At 54.8% G+C, this 9,793-nt stretch overlaps 1 protein-coding gene across 3 annotated transcripts; it reads left to right on the top strand.

Annotated features, from left to right (window-relative positions):
* The first annotated feature begins 1,266 nt into the window (after positions 1–1,266).
* Positions 1,267–9,593, top strand: Hspbp1 (HSPA (Hsp70) binding protein 1). 3 transcript variants are annotated; one of them, XM_042683228.1, is made up of 8 exons: positions 1,267–1,387; positions 1,684–1,986; positions 4,481–4,677; positions 4,825–5,057; positions 8,058–8,213; positions 8,312–8,408; positions 8,752–8,863; positions 9,277–9,593. In XM_042683228.1, the coding sequence occupies exons 2-8, from the start codon at positions 1,780–1,782 to the stop codon at positions 9,349–9,351; spliced, it is 1,077 nt and encodes a 358-aa protein (XP_042539162.1). In that variant the 5' UTR covers positions 1,267–1,387; positions 1,684–1,779; the 3' UTR covers positions 9,352–9,593. The 3 variants fall into 3 exon arrangements, with proteins under 3 accessions (XP_042539162.1, XP_042539161.1, XP_042539160.1); XM_042683227.1 differs by having other exon boundaries at positions 1,268–1,387; positions 1,681–1,986; positions 4,481–4,685; positions 4,833–5,057; XM_042683226.1 differs by having other exon boundaries at positions 1,268–1,387; positions 4,481–4,685; positions 4,833–5,057.
* Positions 9,594–9,793: the final 200 nt, after the last annotated feature.

The following is a 9,793-nucleotide window of genomic DNA, read 5'->3' on the forward strand; positions in this document are numbered from 1 at the left end:
TGTATGTGTCTGGGGGGACTCCCTTCCCTCCCTCCCTCCCTTCCTTCCTTCCTTCCTTCCTTCATCCCTCCCTCCCTCTCTCCCTCCCTCCTTCCCTTCCTTCCTTTTTCTTTCTTATGCTAGTATGGGACTTTTAACTCAGGACCTCATGTTTGGCTTTTTCCTTTCATGGCTGCACTCTACTATTTGAGCCACATCTCTCCTTCTGGCTTCTCCCCCCCCCCCCCCCCCCAGTTAATTGGAGATAAGAGTCTCTTGGATTTGTCTGCCCTAGTCTTCAAAAAAAGGATCCTCAGATCTCAGTTTCCTGAGTAGCTAGGATTATAGGTTTGAGCCACTGGCTCCTGGCTATAAGTGTATGTTGTTTCAAACTACTAAGCTTTGGATACTTTGCTAACAGAAGCCATAGGAACCTACTACAAGAGACTCTACAGGTTCAGACCCCTAGCTTAGCACAGGCAGCCACAGAGGCCTCTTCAGGCAGGTCACTCTTCCCATCTCTGCCAGCAGGGACCCCAGACCTCTGCGACAGTGACCTCACCTTCTATCCAGATGCAGTTTCCCTAAGCCTAGCCCCAATGCACCCTCCCAGGACAGGCCTGCCCCCGGGCACACAGGGCCTGCCAGCCGCCTTTGGTGCTCTGGCACATTTGGCTTCCTGGCTCCAGGCCTCCAGATCCCCCTCGGCTCTGCACCTGGGAGGTCATCAGGTGCGCCCCAATTTGATGAATGGGGAAACTGAGGCTGAGAAAGAGAGCTTCTATGCCTATGGGTGAATAAGTCAGGTGAGACCCGGAGTTTCAAATAGGAGGTGGGTGTAAAATCAAATTTGGGGGTCGACGTTTGAAATTCTGAGGCCTGGAGACAGCACAGCTGGAGCAGCAGAGGGGGCGTGGTCTATAAAGGTCGAGCGGGAGCCGGCAGATGCGCTAGGCGCTGGGGCGGGGCTTAAACGGAGCCTAACAGAGAGGAAGAAAGACCTAGAACGGGGGCGGGAAGTCTGGGTGTGGGCGGGGCCTACCCTGCGCGTGTGAGGAGACTAATGAGGAAGAGGGGTGGGGCTCGCTGGGACGCAAAGGAGGGCAGAGGGCGTGGCTTAGACTGGGCGCGAGACCGCAAGAGGGCGTGGTCATGGAGGCGGGGTCTGGCCGGGAGGGGCGGGGTCGGGCGGTATCTGCCAGGAGGAGCCGGGCCAGCGGCTTCAACCTCCACAATGTCGCCGAGTCGGGGGAGTGTGAGAGTGTGCGTGTGTGTGTGCGTGCGTGCGTGTGTGTGTAGCACTTCCGGATGAGGCCGTGCGCACTTCCGGCCAAGATGGCGGCGCCCAGCAGAGTCAGGTGCAGGCGATTCTCTCCTTAGGCGCGGCGGCGGCTCGAGGCTCGAGCGGGTAAGACCTGCGGTGCGGGGGACCCATCTTCGAAAAGGAGGGGCTTCGCCAGTCACTAAGGAGACCGTGCGGCTTTGGAGGCGGGGCAGCGGGTTGCTAAGAGACGGGGACGCGGGCTCAGGAGAAGGGGGGCTTGTTGCCAGGAAGAGTGGGTGGGGCCTGTTGCTAGGAATGAAGGAGGGGCTTAGGGCTTTGAGTATGAAGGGGCGGGGGCCGTGGTTAAGAGGGGTGCGGGTTGAGTGGTTTGGGGTCGTGGGGGGCCGCCGGACGCCCCTTAAACGCCACGTTTTCAGCAGACATCCCAGAAGTCGACCCACCAGGACGTCAGAGCGCAATCGGCGGTGACCATCTTCCCCTCCCATCACCTTTCTCCCCTTCCTCACAAACGGTCCATGGCAGACCAAGGCTCGGGGGGCAGTCGCCTCCCCCTGGCGTTGCCCCCGGCCTCTTCTCAGGGGTGCTCGTCTGGGGGCGGCGGCTCCTCAGCGGGGGGCGCCGGCAACCCCCGGCCCCCGCGCAACCTGCAGGGTCTGCTGCAAATGGCCATCACGGCGGGTTCTCAGGAGCCAGACCCCCCTCCAGAGCCCATGAGCGAGGAGGTAACGTACTGGGACCCCGGGGCCCGAAAGCCTGGGGTGAAGGTCTTGGGGATAGAGGTGTCTTGGGAAGTGTGGCTTGATGAGGGAGGGAGGAAGGCTTGATATTGAGGACTTCCTGGTTGGGGCGTCTTGATGTGGAGGCTTGGTAAGCTGTCTTTGGGCTGGATGGGGTCATGATGTAGGCTGAAGGTCAGAGGTCAAGTGTCTGATTCCCTGGACCAAGGGCACTGTCCCAGGAGGAAGAATCACCTCTTGGTTAAACAAAACAAAGCAAGAACGGAAAACCAAAAACAAAAAATATAGAAGGGCCCTCCAGGGCCCCACAGACTTGGAGTCTGGGCTGTCCAGCTGTATGACCTTGGGTCTATTAAATCTTTTAAAGGCTCGAGTTCATTCGTATGCAAATTGATGTTAACAAGGATTGCAAAACATTCTAAAGTGGCTCTAAGTTTCCAGTTCATGGGGCTCTACACAAGTACAGTGCACAGTTTGACTTAAGGCTCTGCAAGGGCTGACAATGACCTTGTCTTAGACAAGTCACAACCTTGCTCTTTTTTTTTTTTAAATCAGTTGGAGACACCTAGAGTTGTTTTGAAGGCAGGTAGAATACTATATGTAATGATTACTTCTAAACCCTGATTAGTGGAACATGGTGCTAATCTATACATATACTATGTCATTGAACCTTTTAACAGTGAGGTAGGAAATAGGTTCAGAAAGATTTTTTTTTTCCATTCATAAATCTTATTCCATTTACATGTGTTTCATGCATGTGTCCTTTTTTTTAATGATTTCTTTTGTCGGTCTTGGGGCTTGAACTCTGGGCCTGGGCCCTGTCCCTCAGCTCTTCAGCTCAGGGTGAGCCCTCAACCATTTGAGCCACAGTGCCACTTCCGGCTTATTCTGCTTATATGGTGCTGAGGAATCGAACCCAGGGCCTCATTCATGCAAGGCAAGCACTCTACCACTGAGCCGCCTTCCCAGCCCACAGGCTGGTTTTGAACAGTGATCCTCAGATCTTAGTCTCCTGAATAATTAGGATTATAAGCCTGAACCACTTGACAGCCAGCTCTGTGTGTGTGTGTGTGTGTGTGTGTATTTGTTTGCCAGTCCTAGGGCTTGAACTCAGGGTCTGGGCTCTAACCAGGAGTTTCTTTTGCTCAAGGCTAGAACTCTACTGTTTGAACCAGAGCACTACTTCTGGCTTTTTCTGTGTATATGGTACTGAGGAATTGAACCTAGGGCTTCATGAACGCTAGGCAAGCACTCTATCACTAAGCCACATTCCCAGACTTACATGTGTTCTTTTCAATGCCCAGATTATTATTGGTGAAAATTTCATAAAACATTTGTAAACAAACAAAACATTCTCAAGTTATTTCTTTTTAAACTTTTTTTCTAGCATGTATCAAAAATCATAAAGGCAAAAAAATTAAAAGTTCTGAAATACACAGGACTTACGTTGACCTACCTTCTCTAAGACTACCTCATTTAATTCTGCAGCCCCCCTCCAGCCATCCTGATCCTGTCTGCCCATCCTTATCCCATGGTGCTTGTTACAGAACCATATCTTGTAGTCTGCTTATCCTGTCTGCTCTCTCACCAGAATGTGGGTCACTCCCTCCCGCATTCCCACCCCATAAGAGTTTCTGCCTGTCTGGCTCAGGACCAAGAAAAGAGTTTGAATAAAAAGATGCCCTTGGACCAGAAGTGGTTCTAGTGGTAGAGTGCTAGCCTTGAGCAAAAGAAGCTCAGGGACAGTGCCCAGGCCCTGAGTTCAAGCCCCAAAACTGGCAAAAAAAAAAAAAGAAAAGAAAGAAAAACCCTGAAGAGCAGGGTGTGGTGACACACACTTTCATGCCAGCACTCTAGAGGCTGAGCCTTAGGAGCATGAAGGAGAATAGCCTGGGCTGCTTATTGGTTCAGATGAACCTGTGTAGCCAGTCCCTGTCTCAGGATAAAAAAAAAAAAAAAAAAGGTGCAAGCATGCTCCCTAGATACTTTCTTCTTTTGTTTGGGTGATATAGGGGTTTGACCTCAGGACCTCTCACATGCAAAGCTACTGCTCTACCACTAGAGCCACTCTGCTAGCTCCTTTTTTATTCTCAAGATAGGATCTTGCTTTGTGCCTGGGCCAGCCTGGACTGTGATCCTCCTGTTGGTGCCTACCTGCACCAACAGGACAGAAGTCTGTCACCACGTCCAGCCCTGTGCTCTGCTTGTGGCTGGGATAACAACACTCTTATCGACCACTGGTTGATATGGAGTCTCTTTTTTTCGCCACTTCTAACTTTTTCCTGTTTACTGGGGAATCGAATCCAAGGCATCATGCATGCTTGGCAAACACGCTACCACTAAGCCACATTCCCAGCCGGATGGGGTGTCTATGCCCAAGGGGATTACAAGCTTGAGCCACCATTCCCAGCCTAGACACTATGATGGAAAAGGCTGTGACTCCCTCCATAACCACCGCTTTCCTCCTCCTGCCTTGCAGAGGCGCCAGTGGCTGCAGGAGGCCATGTCAGCTGCCTTCCGGGGCCAGCGAGAGGAGGTGGAACAGATGAAGAGCTGCCTCCGGGTGCTGTCCCAGCCCATGCCCTCTGCAGTGGGGGAAGCTGAGCTGGCCTCCGATCAACAGGAGCGCGAGGGGGCCCTGGAGCTGCTGGCCGACCTGTGTGAGAACATGGACAATGCCACAGGTACCGACCCCCAGAGCACCCCGTCCCCTGCCTGGCTTTCTCCTGGGACCCGCAGCACCAGCAGCCCCTCCCAGCCTCCAGGTCCCCCTCCCCTTACACCAGGAGCAGGGTGGTGCCACAGTGACTCTCCGCTGGTGTCTGCTGCAGATTTCTGCCAGCTGTCGGGCATGCACCTACTGGTGGGCCGCTACCTGGAGGCACGGGCGGCGGGGCTGCGGTGGCGGGCCGCACAGCTTATCGGGACGTGCAGTCAGAATGTGGCAGCCATCCAGGAGCAGGTGCTGGGCCTTGGTGCCCTGCGGAAGCTGCTGCGGCTGCTTGACCGGGACTCCTGCGACACGGTACGCGTCAAGGCCCTCTTCGCCATCTCCTGTGAGTGTCCCAGGGGTGCCAGGGGGATGGGCTGGGGCCAGAGCTGGCCACAGGGGTGGGGCCTGCAGGGCCACAAGGGGTAGGGTACCAGAGTTCTGAAGTCCCACAGCCCGCAGCCTGTCCAGCGCACTTTCCCACTCCAGAGGCACAGGGAAGGTTCCTTGTCTTGTGGCTTGTGGGCTGTTTCCTTTCAGTACTGAAGAAGTGGGGCCCCAGGTTGGGCCTGGGCTTTCACTGGAAAGCAGGTATATGTCTGCAGAACAGTGGTCCTGCTGCCTGGGCGGGAGGTGGAGATGAGGCGCAGGGGCTGTGATCACAACCCAAGCCAAGAGTAGAGGCAGAGGGTGAGGGACTGGGAGCTCTAAGTGACTTTGGGCCCCCTGGTTAATTCTGGAGATGTTTCTGGTGGTCATATGGAAGCTCAGGGCTCTGGTGCTCCTCAACATCTGATGTGTATCTTACACTTGAAGTACATCTCAATTCAGATAGGGCATTTTAAATAGTTGCTATAAAATACAGTAACAAAAGTAACAGAATTGTGTTTTAATGGCTGAGATCTGAGGATTGCAGTTCAAAGCCAGCCCAGGCGGGAAAGTCCGTGAGACTCTTATCTCTAATAAACCACTAGAAAACCGGAAGTGGCGCTGTGGCTTAAGTGGTAGAGCACTCACCTTGAGCTGAAGAGGTGAGGGACAGCGCCCAGGCCCAGAGTTCAAGCCCCACAACCGACAAAAAAAAAAAAAAAGTCTCATGGACTTTCCCAGACTGCCCATCTGGCTTTGAGCCATGATCCTCAGATCTGTCTCCTGAGTAGTGAGGTATGAACCACTGTGCCTGTTTTTTGTTTTTGTTTTTTGGTGCCAGTCCTGAGGCTTGAGCTCAGAGCCTCGGCATTGACCTTGAGTTTTTTTTGTTTTTGTTTTTTTGGGTCCGGTTGTGGGGCCTGAACTCTGGGCCTGGGTGCTGTCCCTCAGCTCTTCAGCTCAAGGCGAGCGCTCTACCACTTGAGCCACAGTGCCACTTCCGGCTTTTTTTTTCTGCTTATGTGGTGCTGAGGAATCGAACCCAGGGCCTCATGCATGCAAGGCAAGCCCTCTACCACTGAGCCACCTTCCCAGCCCTGTCCTTGAGCTTTTTTCAGGCTACCGCTCTATCGCTTGAGCCATAGCTCCACATCTGGCTTTTTGGTGGGTAATTGAGATAAGAGTCTCCTGCCTGGGCTGGCTTCTAACCAAGATCCTCAGATCTCAGCCTCCTGAGTAGCTAGGACGGTCAATGTGAGAACTTGGCATCTGGCAGTTTGTTAACATTTAAGTTGATTTGAACTTGCATGGCTATGTTCCTCAGCCACATTTCTGAGTCAGGTACTTACTATAAGCTTACCAGGGCCTCCTGTCTGTCTTGGCGGAGCAGGCCCAGAGCCAGCCATGAGCTGGTGTTCCTGGGGGCGTGGGTCCTAGAGGTGCTTCCCCTGTTCCTGCCCTTCAGGGAGGCCATCCAGAGCTCTCATTGCCCTCAGAATAAAGGTCGCCCCTGCTCTGTAGCTGACCTGCTGGGTCTTCATTCCTTCAGCTATCAGATGGAATCCAAGAGCAATTACCTCTAGGAAAGTTCTGCCGGGTGTTGCTGGCTCACGCCTGTCATCCTAGCTACTCAGGAGGCTGAGATCTAGGATCGCGGTTCAAAGCCAGCCCGGGCAGGAAACGTCAGTGAGACTTTCATCTCCAATAAACCACCAGAAAACCGGAAGTGGCTCTGTGGCTCAAGTGGTAGAGCACTCACCTTGAGCTGAAGAGCTGAGGGACAGCACTCAGGCCCAGAGTTCAAGCCTCACTACCCACTCGGAGACTTCACATACAGGAGGAGGAGGTTTATTGGAGAGGGCATCTCTCCCCACGGGAGAGTGGGCAGTATGGCCTGCCCCTATCCAGGTAGAAACTTGTCACTCCAGAGCTAGAGAGGGTGGTACTCTGCCTGGGTAGGTAGATCTGGGCAGAGATGGCAGTGCCCACCTATGCTGGTGGGAGCTCTGTGGTAGAGAGGAGCTCAGGTCTTCAGGGAGCTTGGGGCTACCAGCTACCCTGGGAAATGTAGTGGGCCGGGCTGAGGGCATGACATGGAAGGAATCCTAACAGAGATTTTTTTTTTGCCAATCCTGGGGCTTGAACTCTGGGCCTTGGCATTGTCCCTGAGCTACTTTTGCTCAAGGCTAGCACTCTACCACTTGAACCATGGTGTCACTTCGTTTTTTTTTTTTTTTTTTTTTGGTCAGTTATGGGGCCTGAACTCGGTCTGGGCGCTGTCCCTCAGCTCTTCAGCTCAAGGCAAGCGCTCTACCACTTGAGCCACAGCATCACTTCTGGCTTTTTCTGCTTAAGTCATGCTTAGGAATTGAACCCAGGGCCTCATGCATGCAAGGCAAGCAAGCACTCTACCACTGAGCCTTCCCAGCCCCACTTCCTGCTTTTTCTGAGTAGTTTATTAGAGATAAGAGTATAATGGGGACTTTTCTGCCTGGGCTGGCTTTGAACTGTGATCCTCACATCACATCTCAGCTCCTGAGTAGCTTACAGGTGTGAGTCACCAGCACCCAGCTGTATGAGTGCATATAAGGAAAATGTCACTGCAGGCAGGAAAATCCATGCATTTGTCCAGCACTGCTGAGCGAGGGGAAGGGAAATTGCTAATGAGTACCAGCGTGATAAAAGCGTTCCAGAGTCGCATGACTGCGGGGACTGTGCAGTCTTGTATCTCAAAATGACAGTGAATGGATTATGAACTATACCTCCCAGAAATAAGCCCAAAAAAGAAGATAATGCATAGGTAGCACAGATCTATGGAGAGCAAAGAAAGTGGTAGTGGTGGTGGTAATGATGGTGGTGCTGTTGGTGATGATGACTATGATGAGGGTAATAGTGATGTGTGTGATGATGGAGATAGTGGTGGTGGTGGTGGTGGTGGTGATGGTGACCTCAAGGCCCTGCCTCCCCCTCTCCTCAGGCCTGGTCCGGGAGCAGGAGGCAGGGCTGCTCCAGTTCCTCCGCCTGGATGGCTTCTCCGTGCTGATGCGTGCTATGCAGCAGCAGGTGCAAAAGCTCAAGGTCAAGTCAGCTTTCCTGCTGCAGAACCTGCTGGTGGGCCACCCCGAGCACAAAGGTGGGCATCCCTGGCTGGGGTGGGCAGCCTGGGCTGGCGTGGGCACAGCCTAGGGGACACGACGTGCCGTGGGGCCTCTGATTGCTATCCTCCCACAGGGACGCTGTGCGCCATGGGCATGGTCCAGCAGCTGGTGGCCCTGGTGAGGACGGAGCACAGCCCCTTCCATGAGCACGTGCTTGGAGCCCTGTGCAGGTACACTGGCTGGAGCAGCCTGGGGGCATGGAGCAGGGGACTTAGAGCCTTCTCTGTGAGGGATGGAGAGCAAGGGGCCAGAGGGGAGCAGGCACTGCTTACGCTGCACACTGGAGAGGGAAGTCTTCGTTACCCCTTCCAAGCCATAGGTTGGTGTTTAGCCGTCACAGAAAGCAGCTGAGTGTTGGCTATGTCAGCCCTGCCAGGCACCTGGTTTATACAGGTCACATCCTTTCCCCCGTCACTGTGCAGGTGGGGGGTGGGCCACGGTGGGGGCTGGATGGTGGGAGTGGGCTGTGGAGGCCCTCTCTGTCCTAAGGGCCGCTCCCATGTCCCCCTGCAGCCTGGTGACAGACTTCCCCCAGGGCGTGCGTGAATGCCGGGAGCCGGAGCTGGGCCTGGAGGAGCTGCTGCGCCACCGCTGCCAGCTACTGCAGCAACATGAGGAGTACCAGGTGGGGCGGGCAAGGTGCCCCGCCCAAAGCTCTCTCCCCCCACCACTTGGGCATACGTACTGCTGCCCTGGGCTGTGCAGAGGGAGGGTGGGTGGGGATTCAGTTAAACACTGAGTGCCAATGCTCACGCCTGTAATCCCAGCTGCTTGGGAGGCTGAGAACTGAGTTTTGACACCGGGCCCTCTGGGAAACATTCTTCCTCCTGGCACCTGTCAGGTGACAGGCCCCCGTGGGCATGGGGGTGGGGTGTAGCCTACATTTCCCAGGAGCTCGTGGGAGGCAGAGGAAGCACAGGCCCATGTAGTGTGTATCTGTGCATGTATGACGTGTCCTATGTGTGGGTCTGTACGTGTCTGAGTGGCAGAGGTATGGTCGGCCTCTGTACTCAGGCCTCCTCTCTCACCCTCCTCCAGGAGGAGCTGGAGTTCTGCGAAAAGCTGCTACAGACCTGTTTCTCTAGCCCCACGGACGACAGCATGGATCGGTGAAACCAAGTGGCTTCTTGTGCTCTCTCCCTGTGGGAACCCCAGGCCTCCTGCCCCCTCCTTCCCACGGCGCCCTCTCCCAAGGGACTGGGGGCCTGGCCGGTGCCTGGGCGTGCCAGTCCACCTCTGGGCAGCCCCCTGGAGGGGTGCTGAGAATGGTGCTGGCTCTTTGGACCCCACCCTGCACACTCCCCCTCCCCATCTCTGCACTGCTCTTCCAATAAAGGCATTTCTCCTCCTCCTGCCACCTTGTCACCTCCTCTCCAGGGTCCCTGGGGGAGGGCTGGTGAGCGTAGGGACCTGGGGAACTGATGAAAAAAATAAAAGCATTGCTCGTGCTGTGGCCTTCCATCCTCCAGCCTCTGTCGGGCGAGGGTGCAGGGAACATTGGTCCTATTTTTGCTTTTTTGGTTGGTCCTTGGGCCTGAACTCTGGGCCTGGGCAC

Source organism: Dipodomys spectabilis, unplaced genomic scaffold (genome assembly GCF_019054845.1).
Source record: "Dipodomys spectabilis isolate Male_0828 unplaced genomic scaffold, ASM1905484v1 ptg000080l, whole genome shotgun sequence".
In the NCBI taxonomy this organism is placed as follows: Eukaryota; Metazoa; Chordata; class Mammalia; order Rodentia; family Heteromyidae; genus Dipodomys; species Dipodomys spectabilis.

Coding starts and splice junctions, on each gene's coding strand:
- Hspbp1 (XM_042683228.1), top strand. CDS start 1,780: ATGGCAGACCAAGGCTCGGGGGGCAGTCGCCTCCCCCTGGCGTTGCCC. Junction 8,214..8,311: donor GGGCCACCCCGAGCACAAAG/GTGGGCATCCCT, acceptor ATCCTCCCACAG/GGACGCTGTGCGCCATGGGC. Junction 8,409..8,751: donor GTGCTTGGAGCCCTGTGCAG/GTACACTGGCTG, acceptor GTCCCCCTGCAG/CCTGGTGACAGACTTCCCCC.